The sequence below is a fragment of the Schistocerca nitens genome, chromosome 10, assembly GCF_023898315.1.
Source record: "Schistocerca nitens isolate TAMUIC-IGC-003100 chromosome 10, iqSchNite1.1, whole genome shotgun sequence".
Classification (NCBI taxonomy): Eukaryota; Metazoa; Arthropoda; class Insecta; order Orthoptera; family Acrididae; genus Schistocerca; species Schistocerca nitens.
Window position 1 is genome coordinate 219,265,306 of NC_064623.1, and position 24,334 is coordinate 219,289,639.

Here is a 24,334-nt window from a genome sequence, read left to right on the forward strand (position 1 = left end):
ATGTGCCTTCATTTCACCCCTTTCTTCCTCCCCAAGTTTGCACTGAGCTTGTTAAACCAGAACTCTGCACAAGTTCCCTGATGTTAACATTTCCAAGGAGGAATGATTCCACGAACCTGTGAAAGACAATATCATACTGAATTGTCATTACTGATATTTATCGGATGATGAAGATCATGGGTAGGTAGACTTAATAATATCAGACTCCCTTCAGCATACTGGCAAATAAATATAAATAGCTGGTAAAAATGCTGTTTAGCCTACAATCTATTAACTGTGTCTGCTGGTAGGAAATTTTCCAGGAGTAATGACACAGATATTCTGGCAGGCCAAATTAAGTAACTATATAACACCTACAGGGTAATAATCTTAAGGGCATCCACTCCATAGCACATTTGAAAGAAAAGGTGGGTAATACTCAGTGTTGTTAAAGTCATGCCTTTTTATTCCCATTTACTATTTGTATCACAAATAGCTGATTTCTTAACTGTATCACCACGAGAAATAGGCTTTCATTGTACTTTAACATAACAGTAAAAAAACTGTAAGTACAATATCTTCTACACAGTAACTGCTCACCTGCTTCGTCACAATATGTGCTAAAGCAACATTTTCAACCAGAAGATTCTGGATCACGGATGAAAATCGTTGTGTTACGAGATTTGATGGAGCTAGATTTTCACTTAATGTCAACAGACTTTCATGTGTTTTGTGTGCACCTTCATCTGAAAATAGAAACACATTCCCTGCAAATGGGCTTTCACCTAATAAGATCTACATAGTTGACATGAATGTACATTTAGTTATTAGTGCAACCACAAATTTTGCATACGTACAATAAGAACTTTCGAATTACCAACTTGGGGTAAACTGTAAGCTACTCAGGAAATGTGGTACATGGGCTACACAGTATAAATCTGGATACTAATCAGATTTTTCAGAAATTATAGTACCTTCATACAATGGCTCCTGCAAAGCTTCCCACATTTTTCAAAGCTTCCCACATTTTTCAAAGCTTCCCACATTTTTCTAAGCTTAGCTAGAAAGTCCAACATACAATTCTCACTGGTCATCTAAAAAATGTGCAAGTAGAAAAGATCATTGCTGTGTTAACAAAAACAAGTTGTTGTGACTTAACTTTAATACGGTGTGTGGAACAGTGTAAGTGAACATGAAGGGGATTGGAAACTAAGCAAAATCCAAACAATTTGTTTACAGTGAATATACTACACTGGAGATGAAAATTGTTCCATCTACAGGAAAAGTAATTTTTTAATTAAAAAAAAAAAAAAAAAAAAAAAAAACCGAAGAAAGAGATAGATAGAGAGAAGAGGGGTGGAAGGCATTGTAGGTCATTACAGATGGAGAATAAGATTGCATAGGAAAGGATAAAGAAGAAAATCAGTTGAGAAACTTCTTTAAAAGTAACCACCCTGGCATTTGTGTGAAGTGATTTAAGGAAACTACAAGAAACCAAAATTTCAATTTGAACAGCCTTCGTTGAATTGAACATTCTTCCTCCAGAGTATAGCTGCATGAGTAGGACCAAAACAAAGTGTTCTTCAATGTTAACACTAATTACGTAAACAGACTCATTTAACATATATTCAACAAAAGAATCGTTCAAATGATCTATGGGAAATGTTACTAACTAACAGTTCCAGAGTAACATCTCTGTGCTATTTACATCACAATAATTTTTTGGAATGTAAATAAGCAAACAGTATCACTAGACAATATTACAATAAAATATTGGACTGTGTCCACTGGGTGAACAGAAAAAAAGAGCATAAGCGGGGGAGGCGGTTGAAAGCGGGGGGGGGGGGGGGGGGGGGCCGGGTGAAAGCGGGTTGGGGGCAGGTGAAAGCGCGGGGGGGGGGGGCGCAGGTGAAAGCGGGGGGGGGGGCGCAGGTGAAAGCGGGGGGGGGGGGCGCAGGTGAAAGCGGGGGGGGGAGGGGCAGGTGAAAGCGGGGGGGGGGGCAGGTGAAAGCGGGGGGGCAGGTGAAAGCGGGGGGGGGGGGGCAGGTGAAGGCGGGGGGGCAGGTGAAAGCGGGGGGGGCAGGTGAAAGCGGGGGGGGGGGGGCAGGTGAAAGCGGGGGGGGGGCAGGTGAAAGCGGGGGGGGCAGGTGAAAGCGGGGGGGCAGGTGAAAGCGGGGGGGCAGGTGAAAGCGGGGGGGGCAGGTGAAAGCGGGGGGGCAGGTGAAAGCGGGGGAGGGGGCAGGTGAAAGTGTGGGCGGGGGGGGGGGGGGTGAAGGAGGGTAAGGGTGAAGGTGGGGTGGTGGGGGTGAAGAGGGGGGTAGGTGTGAACAGTGTGGGTAGGGGTGAAGGGGGGTGTAGAGGGGAAGAAGGGGGTGGTAGGGGTGAAGGGGGGGTGAGGTAGGGGTTGGAGAGGGGGGGTATGGGTGAAGAGGGGTGGGGGTGAAGAGGGGGTGGGGGTGAAGAGGGGTTGGGGGTGAAGAGGGGTGGGGGTGAAGAGGGGTGGGGGGTGAAGAGGGGTGGGGGGTGAAGAGGGGTGGGGGGTGGAGAGGGGTGGGGGGTGGAGAGGGGTGGGGGTGAAGAGGGGTGGGGGGTGGAGAGGGGTGGGGGTGAAGAGGGGTAGGGGTGAAGAGGGGTAGGGGTGAAGAGGGGTAGGGGTGAAGAGGGGTAGGGGTGAAGAGGGATAGGGGTGAAGAGGGATAGGGGTGAAGAGGGGTAGGGGTGAAGAGGGGTAGGGGTGAAGAGGGGTAGGGGTGAAGAGGGGTAGGGGTGAAGAGGGGTAGGGGTGAAGAGGGGTAGGGGTGAAGAGGGGTAGGGGTGAAGAGGGGTAGGGGTGAAGAGGGGTAGGGGTGAAGAGGGGTAGGGGTGAAGAGGGGTAGGGGTGAAGAGGGGTAGGGGTGAAGAGGGGTAGGGGTGAAGAGGGGTAGGGGTGAGTGTGGCTTCTAAGTGGCCAGTCTCCGAAGTGTTAATATATGGTGGTGTGCCAGTATGGTCTAGGGTGATTAAAAAGATTCCAGGTGATAACTGTGTGGGGGTGGTGGTACGTGTCTCTGATGTACACTGAAGAGCCATAGAAATTGGTACACCTGCCTAATATCCAGTAGAGCTCCCACGAGCACGCAGAAGTGCTGTGAGACAACGTAGCATGAACTCTACTAATGTCTGAAGCGTTGCTGGAGGGAATTGATACCACGAGTGCTGCAGGACTGTCAATAAATCCGTGAGAAACCAGGGGTGGAGATGTTTTCTGAAAGCACGTTTCAAGGCATCCCAACTGCACACACCCCACACCATTACAGAGGCCTCCACCAATTTTAACAGTTCCTGCTGACATGCAGGATCTATGGATTCGTGAGATTGTCTCCATACCCGTATACATATACATGCTTGATAAAATTTGAAACGAGACTCATCCAACCAGGCAACATGCTTCCAGTCATCAACAGTCCAACATCTATATTGATGTGGCCAGGCGAAGCGTAAAACTTTGTGTCGTGCAGTCATCAAAGGTTCACCAGTGGGCTTTCGGCTCCGAAAGCCTATATAGATGATGTTTCATTGAATGGTTCGCACGCTGACACTTATTGATGGCCCAGCACTGAAATCTGCAACAATTTGTGGAAGGGTTGCAGTTCTGTCACCATGAATGATTCTCTTCAGCCATCATTGGTCCCGTTCTTGCAGGATCTTTTTCCGGCCGCAGCGATGTCTGAGATTTGCCGTTTTACTGGATTCCTGATGTTCACAGCACTATCGTGAAATGCTCGTACGGGAAAAATCCCCACTTCATCACTACCTCGGAGATGCTGTGTCCCACCGCTTGTGCGCCCACTATAACACCATGTTCAAACTCACTTAAATCTTGATAACCTGCTGCTGTAGCAGCAGTAACCAGTCTAACAACTGCACCAGACACTTGCTGTCGTATAGGTGTTGCCAACTGCAGTGCCGTATCCTGCATGTTTACGTATCTCAGCATTTGAATATGCATGCCTATACCCATCTCTATGGCATTTCAGTGTATGTCTGCCTGGATAAGAGAATGTAATTGTTATTCATTTTTAACTAATATTATGGCACTACATAACATCTGTCAGTCTACAATAACTGCATACAAATTTCACACAGAATCATATTGTTTTTTTACTGTGGACAATTTTGAAGCAAGGTTACAGGCACAGTGAAACACCACACTGTTCACATTTGTACCATGTCTCTTTGTGAGAAACTTTGCTATTCTCTTTCTTGCTCCTGGCACTGCACGTGTGACACACACGAGCAGCATATTTCTTTGTAGTTGGAGGTATGTCCTGCAAAAAAAATGTCTCTTTGTTAGCCGACCTACAGTTCCTTCATTCCTTTATATGACTTCAAGTGTATCATCTTCAACAAGCTGAGCTGCAAGCACTGTTATGAAGTGTGTTATTGTGAGTTTCTTGTTGTGCACTGCATTATATAGCCAAAAAGCATTTGATACTCCCATCAGCAGCAGATGGAAATATAATTTTCGCCACCATTTCACAATTCTGTGCTGGAATGGATTGCACTGAAGGCGCTGGTCTCCAATATCCACTCCAATTTTATTCAGATTAAAATCCAATACTTAAAGTGGTTTCATTACTACAGACCTATTTTCCTCAGTAATGTGTACCAAATGTGGCCTGATGCCTTTTAGACAATGTATACACTAGAGGTCTGCATTATCTCCGATTTTTACCGGCGAGTCCCGCTCGCCCCTCTGGCTCTCGGGGAGTATGCGGCCGAGCGTCCTCTTCCGCCGGCTGTGGGCAGCCGATCGCCAGCGCTCGGCCGAGTGCGCCAAACGCTCGGCCGGTTGCCAGTAACCGGTGGACTCAGTGCCAGCGAGTGGCGCTTCGCCACACTCCTTGAGATCAGATGCCACCGCTTCACATTAACCACTCACTTATTTCTTGTCTTTCGTTGTTTACTACCAGTTCTATGACCTAAATAATGCACTCGTATATGTTATATTTGATGTTTGTTAATATGTTGCAGACTACTGGAGTTTCGCCCTTGAGGTTATCATGTATTCCAGTAATTGTAACGTTAAAAACTTTAATGTCTGTATTTAGTATTTTGTTCCGTTCTGTAAACAAACGGGAACACAGTAATCTAATTATGGACTATGTGTAGCCTATCTCCAAACTCTACCACGTATACGTTGTACTAATATTGAATGCAGGATCGGGAAGGAATGACGGAGTTAAAAGTAATACTCACGAAATTTTGTTGCAAAATGTTAATTTCTGAACAAATTATGACCTGTAAATAACGTTACAAGTGAATCAGGCCTATACAATTCGTTTTTCGTCATTGGTGCTCCCTGATACACAGGCGTCATTTGTGTTCCTGGAGCTATTACTACAGCTGGCGGTTTTAACTTCTTCCTGTGAAGTCAATGAAAGTGGAATCGTACATTTATAGAGTTCCAGGAATGTTTCCTCCCTTGTGATTATGTGGTGAATACTTACGTAATTGTGATGGATCAATAAGAGATCATCCACCTTGTCTGATTCCAGGCACCATCTTTTGCTGGACAGCAGGTGACCGGCCTGGCTAAAATTTTTCTCGCTGGCAGCACTAGTTGCAGGAATACAGAGAACTCTTCTGGCTACTACCGACAGCCTTGGAAATAACCCCGCGTGCGTTTTCCACCACTGAAAAATTTGTCCTTCGACACAGCTACAGTCGGATTTGGAGAGCGAAAGGAACCTATCGAGTTCATTGGTAGTAACTGTGTGTCCATGTTCGTCGTCCTCATCCGAACTCCAGTCCATCCTGGACTTTTTCATGCGAAGAACTTGGTCACTGTTTGCTTGAATGGACTCTAAACATGAAAACATCCGTAAGATATTCCTGCCGGCCGCGGTGGTCTCGCGGTTCTAGGCGCGCAGTGCGGAACCGCGCGACTGCTACGGTCGCAGGTTCGAATCCTGCCTCGGGCATGGATGTGTGTGATGTCCTTAGGTTAGTTAGGTTTAACTAGTTCTTAGTTCTAGGGGACTGATGACCTAAGATGTTAAGTCCCATAGTGCTCAGAGCCATTTGAACCATTTTTTGATATTCCTGTCACCTTCAAATATGTATACACCGTAGTTAGAATTACTGGTTACTAAACGACTATATTTACGGTGACATTTTATATATATCGCACAAATTACATCAAAACGCATTGTGGAATGTTTAAGCTGCGAAACCTTTCCCAAATATCACATTGTAGACGTAATAAATGTTGATCTAACGAAAGATGGCAGATTAGACAAACAAACATTCGTTTACTAATTGGTTTCAGTGAATGAACCTTACGATTTACGGGCAGTTCCGAGTACAATCGTTGAATTTCAGCATACGCGGCTTGCTTTTCGTCTGCTTTGAGTTTCTTCAAATGACGCCGTGATGGCCATAGAACCGTGGCAACCTAATGGATAGCCTCAATTTTGCACTTCTCTGTGATGAAGTATGCTGCTCTCCTTTTTATTTTCGCCATGAGATGAAAAGGAAACCCAATATACATAACTGCGCTCTGATAATTCAACAGTTGTATAAAGGATCGTAACCTATAGGAAGTGTTCTTACCTCGTTGTCACAGTCTATTGGTTCACAATGATGTGACAGACTCTTGTACCACGGCAGCACACGTTCCAGCGTTGTTATCTTTGCAGTTTCCAAATCCAAACTCGCTTCTTTAAAGGAGGTTAGAAAAGCGACAACGTCTCGTACGCACCCTTCTTGGAAGGTTTCTAAGAGTGTCGATTGCCCCCGGGATTCTAGTAGATCTCGAATATCATCGATTTGATTTATGACGCAATTGAGCATTAACAGTAAACTGTTCCACCGAGTTACAGCTTCTTGCTTCACTGAGTGCCGCAGACGCCCCGAGTGACCCGATCTCTTCAAATAGCCTACTATATCTCTTGCTCATAGTAGACACGACAGGATTTCAGGGGCTTCGTCTTCCAAAAACATCTCTTGAAATGTGTGACGAAGCGCAGTCATCAAGCAATTATCAAAGCAAGGCAAACGGTCGTAAGATACAAGTGCCTTCTTCATATTAGCTCCTCGGCCGGTGACAAAGTAACATTTCGTAAGATCATTCTTGTTAATTCCTAACTTAAGCATCCGCTCTTCGATTTCGTGCTGCATGTTCTCTCCTGTCTTAGGTACGTCCGAAAACTCGGTTGTTATCAAAACAAGCGTTTCTAGCTGCCACTCATCATTCACATAATGCGATGTCACAGTCAAAAAATTTCTCTTCTTGTAGTTATCAGACCACAGATCAGCGTCAAAAGCGCATATTTTGTTCTTTAAGGCACATATTATCTTGAGCACCATTGTCACCCGTATTTTGTCTGTCTTTTCTTTAATATGCCGCGATACAGTGGTAGGGTGCGGAAGAACACCTTCCATACTGACTTTGTCGTAAGTGACGCCAACATTGATGAGCTCCTGCGAATAATTCTTGAAGCCAATCTTATTACAAGTATTTAACGGTAGCAAATCTATTCCACTCATATCGACCAACCTATCAACAACAACTTTCTTTATGCTACTTGGTACTGCAAGTGGCCGGTGGACTTCTGCTCCTCATTTACTTTTGCAGTGCCGAATCATACCTGTTGTGCTTAACTGGTACGAAAGTATGGTATCACATGTGGTACATTGCACGAAACCAGCAGAAGCCTGCGTAACAGGATCCACTGCAAGTGCAAACGATTTCCAAGCTTCACCTTTCGCCCCCTCTTCCGACATGTCTTTCTTCTTCAGGACTAATGAGCCGCTTCTAATTCTCTCCATAATACTTCTCTTCGTTTCGTGAATGGAACGTTTACGACCTATACTTGGTTTATCCATAACGCTGTTTGCGCTGCTCAAAGCCAGGTCGCCAACTGCGTTTACACACGGTTTCTAATGCGATTCGGCACTGTAGAGCGCGCGGCGGTTGTACTGTCACCGGCCGAGATTGTGAGTACGCTCGAGCGCCCGGCAGTGCTCGACAGTCCAACCGACAACCGAGAGGTGGAGGACAACCGGCCACATGCGCATTAGACGGCCACAGCCGTATCGCAGCGTGGGCCTTTCCCAGCCGTCGAGCAGCGGCACGAAACGGGAAATGCTCGAGCGGTTGTTTTCATCGAAATGCAGAGCTCTAGTATACACATCCCTCTTATCCTTCCACTTCATTGCTAATACATTATCTTTACGCGGAAAGGACATTTCCCCTCTTTCAGCATATTAGATACTAAAACTTTAGGTAATCCTTTCCAACATTTATTCACAGTACCAGCAGCTCCAGTACCTTTGTCAGCCAGTCATTGAAAAAGCTCTGGAATGGAATAAAATCTGTAAATACACAGTGTGACCTTTATTCAGTAAGCCGCCGTCAGACAATTGCAATACAACAGCAGACAAAGAATTGTAAACAATATGCTTACCAGTGTAAACTTCATAGTTTACAACATAGCCACTACTGGCTTCAGCAACAGCATAAACCTTCAGTTCATACTTATGAGGCCTATTTGCATGTAAACATGGAAGCTCACACGACCTCGAAATGGGCATATTCCTTCATCAATTGTCAGTTTTTCTGTGGGACAATATGCCTGGATACATCACTCCTTCAAATTCTTATAATAACATAAAACTTTATAAAGTGGGTGAAATCCACCTTCACCTGGTTTTTTCTCTTTAGAATTGTCAACAAGATGCGAGCATGACAGCATCTGAGTAAAACGCAAATGACTCTTAACTTGGGGACAGAAGTTACAACTAAGGACAGGATTAGTGCTCCAGTGATCCATAATTTTTGGCTTTCTTGAAATACACATGTGGAAAAGTGTATTCAAGAAACGCCTCAACCCACTTTTAGTCACTGGCTTCCAGGAACTCAAAACTGAATTAGGCTTCATGTTATTTCCTCTTCTTTCTTCTGGATTGTCTGTGATGCGTACATATTTGTCTGTATCTTGAGTTCTTTTATGTCACTGTCAGTAAGGAACACTTTACTGCAATCCAGTACAGAACCTGAGTCATCAATATTCACTAGAATCTGCTTGTGTGTAGTGTTGACAGGCAGAGATCGATGGGTGTCAAATTCAGTCCAGTCAACATCTTTTGGATATGGCACAGCTGCTGGATTTGAAGTAACACCTTCAACATCATTCTCGTCCGCATCTGCAGACAAGCTGTCGTCTATCTCGCTTTCTAAAAGGAATATCACATTATATGTAACTACATATATCTCTTACAGAAGAGATGTTCAGCAGAAATGTGTGTACTGCACAATTACGAGCAGTTGAAAATTCGGGAATACGTACCTTCAAACACAACACTGTATTCAGAATCGGCAGAATCACTCTCTACATTGTCCAGAGTGCTGCTATCATTAATCAAATCCACGATTTCTGCATCTGACAATCTCTCATTTTTTTTCCATTTGAAATCCGTGATCAAGTGATTTTAATTCATTTTATGAATTAATTTTGATTTAATTTCTTTCATTTCATCACTCCATTTTTTGTCCACACTATTGCAGTGGTTATTTCTATTCCTCATTTTTCTTGAATTTCATTTTACCTATAATCCCTTCTTTCATTTAAATCTTCGTTGCCCTTATTTTGTACATAGTACAATATGAATTTAGGCTATGTTTTAATGTTTGTATGATGATTACCATAAAAAAATGTATATCTTGTACTGAAAAATACATTTGACACTATTGCACAGTCAATATAAATTTATTTTTGATCTGATAAATCGGCATTTTAAAATATTTTAATATCAAAACAGATAAACACAATTATATTCAAACTCACAAAAATTACAATATAATAGAGGGAAACATTCCACGTGGGAAAAATATATCTAAAAACAAAGATGATGTGACTTACCGAACGAAAGCGCTGGCAGGTCGATAGACACACAAACAAATACAAACACACACACACACACACAAAATTCAAGCTTTCGCAACAAACTGTTGCCTCATCAGGAAAGAGGGGAAGGAGAGGGAAAGACGAAAGGATGTGGGTTTTAAGGGAGAGGGTAAGGAGTCATTCCAATCCCGGGAGCGGAAAGACTTACCTTAGGGGGAAAAAAGGACAGGTATACACTCGCGCGCGCGCACACACACACACACACATATCCATCCACACATATACAGACACAAGCAGACATATTTAAAGACAAAGAGTTTGGGCAGAGATCTCAGTCGAGGTGGAAGTGAAGAGGCAAAGATGATGTTGAATGACAGGTGAGGTATGAGTGGCGGCAACTTGAAATTAGCGGAGATTGAGGCCTGGTGGGTAACGGGAAGAGAGGATATATTGAAGAGCAAGTTCCCATCTCCGGAGTTCGGATAGGTTGGTGTTGGTGGGAAGTATCCAGATAACCCGGATGGTGTAACACTGTGCCAAGATGTGCTGGCCGTGCACCAAGGCATGTTACAGGGTGATCCTCATTACCAACAAACACTGTCTGCCTGTGTCCATTCATGCGAATGGACAGTTTGTTGCTGGTCATTCCCACATAGAATGCATCACCGTGTAGGCAGGTCAGTTGGTAAATCACGTGGGTGCTTTCACATGTGGCTCTGCCTTTGATCGTGTACACCTTCCAGGTTACAGGACTGGAGTAGGTGGTGGTGGGAGGGTGCATGGGACAGGTTTTACACCGGGGGCGGTTACAAGGATAGGAGCCAGAGGGTAGGGAAGGTGGTTTGGGGATTTCATAGGGATGAACTAACAGGTTACGAAGGTTAGGTTAGGTGGACGGCGGAAAGACACTCTCGGTGGAGTGGGGAGGATTTCATGAAGGATATTAGATCCATCCTTGGTCCCCTGCGTCCTATCCACTGGCCTGGCACATTGTTATCCAAGTATGGTCGTACGTCCCTATGATAGTGCTGCGGGGTGCCATCTTGTTGGAAATAAAACTCACCATTATCGTATAATGCACAAATGGCACGGAATATGGAGTCAGCAAGCATTGTTAGGTATGCTTCTCCAGTAACAGTACCTTCAAAGCGGAAAGGCCCAATGAGTCCTCTTGCAGACAAACCACACCACACATTTACACCAGGCAAATTCACAGCCTTTTCAACTGTAATGTGAGGATTATCTTCAGCCCAGTACACACAATTGTGCTTATTGACAGTTCCATTGAGTTTGAATTGGGCTTCATCCGACCAAATTATGCTACCCATAAATCCCGGTTCACATCTCACCATCTCCTGAACCCATTCACAAAATTCTAACCTTCGATCTGAATCATCGTCACTTAGCTGTTGCACCAGCCTTGGAATGTACAAACAAAACTTGCCTTTCTTCAGAATGCGTAGTACAGTACTTTAACTCAAAACGCACATCTGCCATGTTGCAGTTACTTCATTGACACTGCTGCCACCTGTTGAAGAAACATAACTTACTACCTCACAGATATTTAACCTTGTAGAACGGGAAATAAATTGTCTATGACAGTTCAAAGTTTATATACATTTTTCCCTGTATATTATCTAGACAAATGTATTCCTGAAATTCTGTTACTCTACATTAATTATTTTTTTGGTGGTGTGATTTTTCCCCATTAGTGTACCTTTCAGAGTTCTCCTGTTGCCACACAGTAAGTATATTTTATATCTATCACTATTACATTATAGTTTTTACTAATAGACTGAATCAGGGGGAAGGTTCATGTATGTATTTATTACCACTAAGCCTAACTAGTCATTCAGTCATAACTACATTTTATTTACACATCAAGCTCCCTACGACCAAATCTCTCCAAGGTCATGGAACGTGTCAGTACATGAAATTACAACATAAGAGTAATAACAGGTAAAAATAAAATGTTTATGAACCCAAAAAAAGTCAAGCCATAAGTTTAAATAAACAAATCAACAATACAACAAGAATCAGTTTAATTTTTCAAGGAACTCCTCGACAGAATAGAAGGAATGATCCATGAGGAAATTCTTCAGTTTCGATCTGAAAGTGTGTGGATTACTGCTAAGATTTTTTAATTCTTGTGGTAGCTTACTGAAAGTTCATCACTTATTGCTTGAACCGCCCATTTCTGAGCCAAAAGTATCCTTTCAGAATGGGAAGAGTTACCCCAAAATGTAATACCATATGACATAAGCAAATGAAAATAAGCAAAGTAGACTAATTGTCATGTCGAACAATCACTTACTTGAGATACTGTTCGAATAGTAAAAATGGCAGCATTAAGTCTTTGAACAAGATCCCGAACATGGGCTTTCCACGACACTTTACTATCTATCTGAACACCTAGAAATTTGAACTGTTCAGTTTCACTAATCATGTGCCCTAGAGTCGGGTTTTGTTGAATTAGGTGTTAAAAACTGTAAAAACTGAGTCTTACTGTGATGTTTCCTGTGTGAAGCTGGGGCAGATTGCTAGTTCACTAAAAAGGCAAAAAGTATCAAAATAAGATTCACAAAAATGCAGCTGAATTACTCCTTACTAATCTGTGCAAGAAAACTGATCCCGAAGAAATTTAAGTACTAATAGTGGATACAAACAAATCGTGTAGCACTTCACACTGGCCTACTGCCAGTATATGATTTTGTCACAGAGGTGGTATCAAAAATCTCTAACTTAGCCACTTTCTTTGAAAGTATGAAACAATATTTCAAAACTGTAGAGTGAACTGTTAAGCTTGGTGTAATATTTGCCCCGCCTGATTTTGCAAAGAATTACCCGTTTGTTGCCAGCCAAGATTTTCACCCAGAAAACAGTAAAGCTACTGTGCATCCCATCTTCATCTATTTCGTATGAGTAAGTACAAAAAAGCTTTTACACAGCTGACAGCCTAAGACACAATACAATTGCAGTTCCTTCCTTTCTGACAAAACTTGTAGGTTCACTGAGAAAAAGAAAGTGACAAATCTGCGTGAAACCATAAACTCACTTTGTCAGAAAAGCTCCACAACAGTCCCTACACACAGTTGCCTACTTTTCTGGAAGTCTTGGAAGCAAGCAGAGAAATTTCCAACTGTGATGCTTTTAAGCTCATTTGTCACAACCCATTGAATGTCCACAATATCTTGATGAAGCTTTCCTTTCAGTTGCCTTTTCACTCACAGAAACAAGAAAAAACTGCAAGGCGAGATGTCAGGCGAATATGGCAGATGTCAGATGGAAATAACAGAATGCCTGGCCAGATTCTCTAGCAGATAAAGCAGTATACGGTCTTGTGGTCATGCAATAAGAAACAGTCCTGAGAATACAACCAGTCAGGGTGATGACATCGAACTGCTTGTTACAAATGTTTCAAAACTTTGATGTAAAGACAGTGGTTCACTGTTTGACCTGGAGGTACATACTTATTTGAACTGATCTTTTACTATCAAAGAACATGATGATCACTGTCTTTGTTCTCAAAGGCTGGCGATCCAGGACTCTGCCATTCAGCACTTTGACGTTTTGTGTGAGGGTCTTACTGGCAGCACCAACTTTTATCGCCAGCAATAATCTTGGACAGAAATGTAGGATCACATCTGGCTCTATACAGTAGTTCAGCTGAAATTGTTTTTCTTTCCTCTTTTGTTTGTTTGTTTGTTAGTGTGTGAAGGATGAGTTTTGCATTAAGTTTATTTTTCCCTAAATCTTGCTATAAAATCTTATGACACACAACATGGTTCAAATTAAGTTCTGATATCACACTCACAGTTACATGACGGTCTTCTTGCAGTAACTGTCTCACACGCTCCACATGTACATCAGTATGTACTATGGACAGGCGACCAGGGATCATTTTGCACTGAATCTCCACCTTCACGAAACCTTCTGTGCAACTCAAAAACACGACTTCTTGAAAGTCTCTCTTCTGCATATGCTCAGTTAATTATTGTCCATATTTCACTAGGAGTTTTCTTGAGCTTAAATCAGAAATTAATGTTCACTCTTTGCTCACAATCAGCATCCATCGTGACACCGTAACTAAATGTGCCAAGAGCCAAACAGTGTGTTGCTAAGAACAACTCTGTTGCCTAGTGAGTGGCCAAAGTCATTTCAAGGACGCACAAATACCAGGTAACATAAAAACAATATTTGTTCCTTCTTAGTATCGTAAACTCAGAAATAAAAACTTTTCTGACAAAGGCACTACTTTAGAAGTGAGTCTGTTGTCCAATGCAAAAAACTGTAAGAATTTCACAATGCTGTCTGATCACCTAGCAGATTTTGGTGTAACATTCTGAGTGAAACTTTTTTGCAAGAAGCCGCAGGAAATCTGCATGTGATGGAATTAGAGACACTGTAATATGACTCGCCTCACGAGGTAGACTAGGGTGCTCAAAGGATAACCAATGCCTCACAACTCAATATTTACACAAATTTTGTGATTTTGTCAACCCCCCACCTTCCATGAGGCCTGAATTTAATCAGCTGGAGATTTTCGGGGAGAAATGTTTTCTTTGTCTTCAAGAGTTATTGGACTAAGTGAAAATTACCAGTTTATAAATGCAGGCGGGTGACAATTGAAAACTGACTATATTTTGACAGGAGCACAACCTGACATTTTCAAGACAAAACTGCAGCAAGAAAGTGCTGGCAAGGTGATTTAAAACCACTGCAAAGATAAAACACACACTGTAAACACTAGCGCCATCACAAACCAAAGACAACTGAGCCGGAAGTCATAAGACACTGAAATTAATAATCGACGGGTGAGGTAGCATTAACTCTATCCCTCTGTTTCTTGACAAGGGAGAGAACATGATTCCACTCAGAATTTAAACAAAAACCACCATCTGTATTTATAAGGTTACTTGCTAATATGATTTCAACAGCTTCCTTGGTAACACTATCCAGTGAACACGAGTAGATTTGCTCAGCTGTTGTACAAGCATGTGTGATGCTTATGCTCAGTACACTTATCCTACAGAGTCCCTATGGTCTGACCAATACATGACATGCCATACCTGCAAGGGATATGGGAGACACTTGCCCTACACAATCCAAGATTGTACTTTATGGGACCAAAAAGGACCTTGATCTTAGATGGTGACCACAGAACACATTTCACCTCACGTTTCCATAACATACGACCAACCCTGTTTGAAATGCTCCCTCTATACGGCAAAAAGGCCATAGACTTTTTGCCATCTCAGTATTACTATCACTCACCCACTGCACAGCTAGTCAATACTGCAACACACATCTGCTCTGTCTTCCACTGTAGCCATTCTGACAAAAGGTGACTTGAAGATGGGCTAACTCGGGGTACCCGGTGGCATGGGCCCCACGAACCAAGATAAGAAGCTCCTCTTCACATTGAGCCGTACGCTGACAACTACCAGCCTTCAGATAGAAGTCTGTGTGAGTGGGTTTCCTATAAATGCCATGTCCCAGCATACCATCAACCTTCCTCCTATCTAAAACATCTTGCAAGAGAAGACTGCTATCCTATTCCACCTCCATCATGAAGCAAATAGTTGGGTGAATTAAATTCAGGTATCATCTACATACCTGTAAAAACACTCAGGTTTCAAAGGTGCCGACTTCAAGGCACGTTCCTTAGAATTTTCCATAAACGAACTGGCAATAATAAATGACAACAGGCTTCCCATCGCAACTCCATCCATCTGCTCATAGTATTGGTCACTGAATAAAAAGTAAGTTGAAATCAACACATGTCAAAATAGGTTCATTAATTCAACAACCAAACCAAACTTAATCAAATGTACCGAATCAGGCAGAGAACCCCAAGCGAAAAGAGATAGCACATCAAAACTTATTAGAATATCAGTTCATTCACACACCTTCTCTCTAACAAATGCAAGCAGTCCACTGAGTTCTTGATGTGATGCTTGCAGTAACCTACTATAGGGCCTAACATACTGGCAAGGTACATTGTATGTCAGCCTGCCAATGTTACTCACAACCGGACAAAGAGGAACTCCTTCCTTACGAACCTTCGGAAGGCCACGGTGTACAGCACAATACAAATTGAGACTCCTGACGGTCTGCGATAAGAAACTTTTCTTCAGGAGGTTTACTGGTCTCTTTTTGTCGGATCAGCACCAATACTGCGATACTCTGACTCACATAGTAAACACTGCATCTTTTGAATGTACTCCCCTTGTCCAAAACAACAGTAGCATTGCCCTTGCCTGCAGGTAAAATAACAATATCCGGATAAACTAAGTGAACATAAAGCAGTCCTCTCAACTGCTGTGATGGTATTCTCAAGGGGATGCGACCAGTCGACACACAACATGCCTCCTTCCTGGGCTCCTCTGCAACAGCAGGAGGTACTCTAAGAACAGCTTGTTGATCAGAACTAATAAAACAACCACTGGCCAAGGTTTGGGCGTCAGTGCAAAATTTAAATCTTTTCCTTGCACGGGTAAAGGTACGTCATCAAAAACTAAATTTCCCCATGAGCTTTATCACAATACATTGAGATATAATATTAGACTTTGTAACGAGACATCCTCCTCTAGTATTACTTTTCCCCAACAGTAGTTATCGATACCAGTATCATTTTTCGAATTTTAGACAGATCAATATTATCTCAGTTGCTTTTATGAAAACTTTCAAATAATTTTACACACAGTATATTATATTTCGGAAAATAATGACTTCATAAAATATTTTAGTTTTGATGTTACAATCGATAACTACTAGTTCTGAATGAACAGTTAATTTTTTTAAGAAAGATCTGAAACTATGAATTATTTGCACACTTAAAATGCGTATTATTAATGTTTACTAAGTTTATTTCTGGACTCATTTATGAAATAGTAACCCTTTGGAATATTGTTATTTCCACAGAGTGTGAAAGTCATAAGCTTGCCTCTGATGTGATCAGACGTAGTTTTGTATAATAGGTGCGAACAACGTAGCTTCAGCTTTGTTAACATGAGAACTCAAAATGGTGTACGATATACTAAAATGTGAGATAATCAGTGTAAAATATATTGATGTAAAAAATTCTGCAACAACAATCTTCCAATTCATTTAGTTCAAACCTACTGTGAGGACCTAACATTAGATTTTCAACTTCAAGAATCAGACCCCTAGACAAGAACAACTGGAGCCACCTCAGCGTGACAAGCTAAGTAAACTCTAAAGTTTATTGCAATCTTCGCTCCTCTCAATTTTCATAAAAGACTTTGCTTATTAATTACTTGGAGTGGGGACTGTTTGATGTGGACAATAGATGGAAGGAAAGCAGGGGGAGATTAAAACTTCCAGCTTGAGCAGTTTTCAAACTTTACCAAATGCCGGCAGATACACAATGAAATTCCCAACCAGACAGTGACCAAAATTTTTGAAGCAATCCTTAAAATATGCCAAAACAATTGGTTGGAAACAAAAGCCAACTGTTGGTGAGTGCAATGTGCATTGTCATTTTTGTAGAGGTGTTGTGATCAAAATATTGTTCCAACACTTGCCAAAGTTGTGCGTCATATTAATTCCACTGCTAGCAATCTGATCAATAAATATGCTGGCCCACCTCATGTTCATGGAAGGATCCATTACACTCATCGACATTTGGATTCTGTTTCTGAGGAATCTTTTTGGCTTCATGTAATGACTGCGTCAAAAATTTTGGCTTTTTCTTGGGACTGACTGCAGGTGCTTCATGGTCACAGTCTGACTGGGAATTTTATTCTGTACCTGCCCAGAATTTGGAGAAGTTTGAATATTCCGTGGCTCAAAGTCTAATAGTATATCTCTACAGGCTGTGATAAAACTCACAGAGAAAGGAAGCTTCTGACAATAGGGCTTTATCTGTGCAAGGGAAAGGTTTAAATTTTGCACAGACGCCCGACCATTTGACAGTGAATGATTTTATTAGTTCTGTTGAACAAGCCGTTTTTAAACTACCTCCTGATGTTGCAGAGGAGGCTAGGAGATAGGCATGTGTGTTGAATCTTATTTTTTCATTCTTTTCTTTTCATACATGTAAGCTATATGTAAACTGAACGGGATATACACAACACCAAAGGTAAATTAACGAGTTGTTTTGCGGCAAGGATAATGTTTTGATACATCTTCATGAAACAAAAGAAACACTCACTTCAACTGATTAATTCCTATATATTCACCTGTTTGTTTCTGTAAGAGGTAGTGTGCAGATGTATGCTTGGATCCATCGTACCAGCATTGTTAAAAAATTTGTATCTCAACCATACACTAAAAGTGTTATAAAAACTTATTAGAAAGGTAAAATTAATTTGCGTATTTGAGATGTGCATCCTGTGTGCTCATCATTTCACCTGTCACCGGGATCCTGCATCAGGAGGTTTGGAGCAGACAAGAGGAATTTGCGCGAGCAGCGATCCTGCATCGGCATTGTTATAACCAAGACTAAGCACAATGGAATTAATGTGAATATTGACTTTGAATGTATTGATACTGAAGGTCTGTTGATATTGGTATCAGTTAAAGTCACCCAGAACTGCATATATATTCATGAATCACCTTCCAGTTTCTTTCAATTATTCTTTCCAACCAATTTCTCCTATTATTAAAGCAATTATTAATCATTTCCATTTGCTCCACATATATACCTATTCAATGGTGATCATTTAAAGCATGGCGCCACGCGAAACATGAACAGACCTTTCAATTGTTGAGAAAAATTGTTGAGATAAATGATTTATACTATTTTTACAAGAAACTAATGAAACTGTCATTGCATTTGTTACATGTCCACAAGATTGAGAATGACAAAAACATTAAAGGAGAAAATTAAAATTAAATTCTGCCTATAAATGAGACGAGCCAGGGGTGCCGATTTCAGTGATAAGATAGGAAGCTGCTATACTGCATGCTTATATTACCGCTCTTGGCACTGTCTCTCTGGCAGTAGATAATCTCTTTTCCTTCCAATTAATATCCTTTAAAGAAAGTGCACTTCCACGGGAAAGTTTGTACAAAGTCATTTCTAAAGCGCAAGATAAGTCATTCAAATTCTATAAGACTGTCAGATAACAATCAGGTTCATTAGTGAATATGCAGTTAAATCTGGTAAAGACAAAATTTCATTTCTGAAAAAAAAAGTATTCATAATTTTGTTAAAAAACTATTTACAATGGAGTCAAAGGGAATGACCATTGTTGAAAATTCATTACAAAATGCAGTAGGCCAAGATGGAAATCCAAACTCGGCAACAGATGAGGGTAACGCACCAGCTCGTGAACTGGCCGATAGCAACCAAAACAACGAAGCTGGCGTCCTACTATCAAAAAATTACGAGACTGGCAATATAACTAATCATGATGTCACTTTTATGGCGTTCCATGAGACAATTTCTCAGTTCTCACCGGGAAACATTTTTTTTCAAATAGTGAAACAGAAGGGCGCAACAGCGAAAATTCCTTTGATTACTTGCTCATGACATTGCAAATGTAGGAACAGGAGAAAGTTCATACAAACAATGTAAAAACTAGTGAGAGACAATTTGATACAACTCGTGCAACAAATAACACAACAGTTTACAAAACAGAAATTTCAGGAAAATGTAACAAGAACTTAAGGTATAGGACAACAGTTGACACAGCAAAAGCAGGCATTCAACGATTTCAAGAATGGTATTCGTCAACAGTTCAGTGAGATGAGCAAAACTATACGCACTGAACTATCTGACAAACTATGTGGCAAGTTGACCAAGCTAGGTAAACAACTAAAATGAAATAATTACTGACATATCCCGCAATATAAATACGTTAATGGAAGGAGTGTCATCTGTAGACAATAAACAGGAACAATTAGAAGTTGAGTTACAAAACCTCAGTGAAGCATATTCCCAAATTCAGGAGACACAATCCCAAGTGGATGCATCGGTAAAAAATGTGACAAATGCAGTCAGTGAGCTGCAAGACGTATGCAAAAACTTACCTACAGAAGTACAGAAGTTAAGTCTACGAGTGATTGGTCAAGTTAAGAGTCAAAATTTGCCACAGAACATTGATAAGATATGTGCAGATGCAAAGGAAATAACTTAAAAAGCTGAAGCCGGGATGCTGGATAAGGGCAGCACCCTTGCCGTAAAGATAGTGTACAAAATTTATGTGATACAGTAGAAGAGGTTCTAAAGGAGAAAAAGTCAATTTCTAGCTAAAATAGATTCAGGTTTAAAGGAAGCAGAGGAAAGGTTACGAGTCAGTATTGCTAAAACTACTGACATTCCAAAACAACATCTGACAGAAAACAAACCCACGCTTTTAGAGAAGTCAGATCCTTTCACTGGTTATCCACAATACGTGGCTAACTCGTCAAAGAAAAATAGCAAAGGTTGCAAAATGCAACAACACTTGCCGGCAGCTGTAACTGTTGAGCAAGGGCAGTTGCCATACACTGCGCCCAAAGCGAACATAAACACGCCTGTCACTGACAGGTATTGGTCCAAGTCCGTACAACATATGCTCAGATGTGAAGTATTCAACCCAGCTCCGTTCAATAGCATGTGTGGAAGTTTAAGGAGCTATTTTGAAAACTATTCGAATAAAACCAGGTACTGGATAAACATGGTATCTCGAGTAGATGAGAGAGCTATCTTACTGCCCACATTATAGAAAAACTCATTACCATTCAGGAACACAACACCGAATACTTTCTATCTGTACTGGATTCAATAGATTTGATATATGAAGAGAGACCAGTACAACCCAAATCTGTTAATACGCAGATAGTGCCATAGAGATTTCCGGACCAACAGGTTAACAACGGATCCGTAGTACAACATGGATGGCAACCTTGCCCCACACAGACCTACAGTAATGGTAACGACAATGGCAATAGCAAAAGCTGTCAATTCAAGGGTGGATATTAAAAAATTGGGCAAAAATTTAATAAAAACAACTACAACGGGCAAGTAGCATATGGCCAGCCTGTACAATATGTAGAGACAAGCTACTGGCAATAATCAGCCGATCACTTGGCAAACACGAAACAATACCAGACAACCGAATAATCCACAGACAGCGGAATTCGGCCAGCAAAGCAACGCACATATGCAAAGGCAGAGAGAATTTCAGTCGAGAGCCTCACAGGATAACCAACAGTCCATATAGGAGACGTTACACCTAACCCAGAGACCGATGCTACGGCGATGAAGGAAACTTGAACCGGTTACAGCAGGCCCCTGTTCTGTGACCTTGGAGGAGAATGGGGACGTGAGCTCAATCGACACTTGCTTTATGAGATACAATCAAGGTAGTGATGTGAAGATGATCTGTATCAAATGAGGGTACACAGGAAAACTTGACAGAAGATAAGATCCAAGCGACTATTAAAGCCAAAATATTTGACCTTTATGTACCCATTGCGTTTGACACAGGTGCTACAACTAATTTGATGTCACAGTGATTCTTTCAAGGACTGAAGAAACGTGGGTGTATACCCACACTGCCAGTGCAAAACTGCACGGTACAATCAGCCACTGGTCAGTTCACTCCTCCATCCAGCAGTGATCCACCCCCACTGGCCCCAAACCACCTCATGTCAACTTTCCAGAATTTCTTAACCTCTAATATCGCCTCACCATCATTCCCCAAATCCCTCAACATGCAAACTAACCTTACATCCGCAGAAAGAACCGTAGTCCACCATCTAAAAACTGATCCCAACCTTATAATCCTACCTGCGGACAAAGGCTCCACCACTGTTGTTTTGAACTGCAAGGACTGCCCGGTCGAAGGGCTCCGCCAGCTGTCACATACTTCCACCTACAGTGACTCCATTCTAGTAACTAATCAAATCCCTAGCTCCCATCCTGGAACCTCTCTCAGGAGTCCATCTCTACTCACCCCTACCACTCCCCGCACTCCTACCTTCAACATGCTTCCCAAAGTCCATAAACCTGACCACCCAGGATGCCCCATTGTGGCCGGTTACTGTGCCCCCACTGAGAGAATCTCTGCTCTCTTAGACCAACACCTTCAACCTAATACCCGGAGCCTACCCTCCTGTGTAAAAGATACCAACCATTTCCTCCACTGACTCTCCACAGTTCCTGTCTCTTTACCATACGGTGCCCTGCTAGTCACTATTGATGCCACCTCCCGGTACACTAACATTCCTAATGCCCATGGCCTTACTGCTACTGAACACAACCTTTCCCAATGCCCGATGTATTCCAAACCAACAACCTCCTTCCTAGTAGCCATGAGCAACTATATCCTCACCCACAATTACTTATTCTTTAAAGGCATTACATACAAACAAATCTGGGGTACTTGTGGTCAGGATGTAAATATTCAGTACATATAGAATCAAAGATACAATAGCACCCCAGTCAGTAATATTGTGGGGATGCAAACATGGCAGTTATGAACATCACTTTTTATTCAACCCTTGGGTTGGCTGTGTGCTTGTGGGAAGGAAAAGAGGAAGCATAGATGGATGGAATGGTAAAAGAAGAGAGGAAGACAGACTTGAAAATTTACTGAAATGCTGAAGGATAAGCAGAGCAAGCCTAACTGTGGTGGAAAAGTCCACACCTATCGTAAAAAGCTTGGGACATTGCGAAAGACGTATACACACATTTACTGCTGAAATTGTGTTTATATTTGAATTAAGATTTCTTGCTCTTGAAAAGTTTCATGACATCACAAGTACCAAAGTACTGTCTCCAGTAGCTCGTAAGCTCTAGCTCTGCTTTTCGTTGCACTTTTCTTAAATAGTCTCCAATCAGTTCAACTTCTTTTCTAAATATAGCTTAAATGTTTCCAGATGTATTTCCCCATATTTCAACAACAACTGATAGTACTACTGGTTTTCTTCCAACGGTTATTATACTTGTTTCATTTTATACATCACAAAGCTGGAGATCTCCACTCCTACAGACTTCCAGAAATTCTAAATGAACAAGCTTCCACAGGTTTTGAAGCCATGTCCACAATTAAGCTTATACAACACAGCAAATTATGCAAAATAAACAGTTTGGCATCACTCTTATCCATAGATGGTCAATAATAATGCACAATATTACTCGGTCTATGCACATGTGCTAAGAAATCAGTATACATGAAGCAAGTTATATTACACAAAAAAGCAGCAGTCACATAAACAATATGAAACACTACAAACTACAGATAAATTTATTTTAAATGTTCTTTTGACTTCTGTAATGCAAAGCCAGTGATGGGCAAGTGCACCTAATATTAGTCCAGCAATAAATGAATAAATTGGTAAAAATAAATGGTATCATCAATCAAGTGCAATGCAGACATTGATGTACTCACTCGTTCTGGTACCAGCTGGAACTAGTGAGTGGGAATACGTGCTCGTCAGCTGGAGGTGAAAGTTCAGTAGGGTTATTTCCCATCTAAGATAGCAACGGCTGTGTGTGGGTGGATCCTGCACCTTTGAAAGAGAAACATTTCTTGTCAAAGAATTTAGCTTGTGATTTAACGCTGCAACACACCTAATTTCACAATGACAATGAAGTTTGATGTATCAGATTTTATTTATTTATGTTTTGCTTCAAACTTTCTTGGCATTGGTTTGATACTTTTTTACAGTTGCTATTGCAGTTTAGAGGTTGGGTTTGTAATTATGGAAATAGTTGTATCATTCACTAGTGAGAACACAACAACATGACTTCACACCAGGAATTATTTGTGAATTTCTAACATTCAGCAGAAAAAGAGAGATCGGAATGTTACCACCACCTATTAAATTTCAGTTAAATTTTAATGAAAAATCTACAATTCAATGCAATAAAATTCCACTGTCTCTAACAAAAACTTCTGAAACACAGCAAATCTCAAAATATAGATTATTTTAGTTACCAATATTACATATTTTATGTTTTCATCACTTTCTGAATGAGTTTGAAAGTAATTCCAATTTACTGAATATATTCACCATACTAATGCATTTTTAATCTAGTTAACTACTGTATTTTAGTTTCACTGCTGTTCAATTGGTTGAATATCAAATTACAAAGTTTAAAATGTTTTTTAGCCTTACTACAGCCCACAGTTTTCCCATCAAGTCTATGGTAGTACTGATCATACGTGAAAATATCCAATGAGTTTAATCTCTCATTAATGCCACATTCTTAGATTAAAACCAGCTGACTGTGACAATGAAGTTTGTAATACAACCTGCAAATATTCTCACCTCAGTGTCATCATCAGATGCTGTCTAAGGTGTGTTATTTATCTATCTTACTATCAGTGTTCAAAAACAAAGATGATGTGACTTACCAAATGAAAGTGCTGGCAGGTCAACAGACACACAAACAAACACAAACATACACACAAAATTCAAGCTTTCGCAACAAACTGTTGCCTCGTCTTTAAATATGTCTGCTTGTGTCTGTAAATGTGTGGATGGATATGTGTGTGTATGTGCGC

The 24,334-nt window shown here is 41.3% G+C and overlaps 1 protein-coding gene across 2 annotated transcripts in view; it reads right to left on the reverse strand.

Moving 5' to 3' along the window:
• Positions 1-24,334, reverse strand: part of LOC126210222 (uncharacterized) — a 103,216-nt gene that overhangs the window by 47,845 nt on the left and 31,037 nt on the right. Inside the window, exons 4-5 of one of the 2 annotated variants that reach the window (XM_049939404.1) lie at positions 23,216-23,336; positions 580-725 (exon numbers count right to left, since the gene is read on the reverse strand). In XM_049939404.1, coding sequence (XP_049795361.1) covers positions 580-725; positions 23,216-23,336 — 267 coding nt within the window. The remainder of the gene's footprint in view (positions 1-579; positions 726-23,215; positions 23,337-24,334) is intronic. The other variant, XR_007540629.1, reaches the window with a different exon arrangement.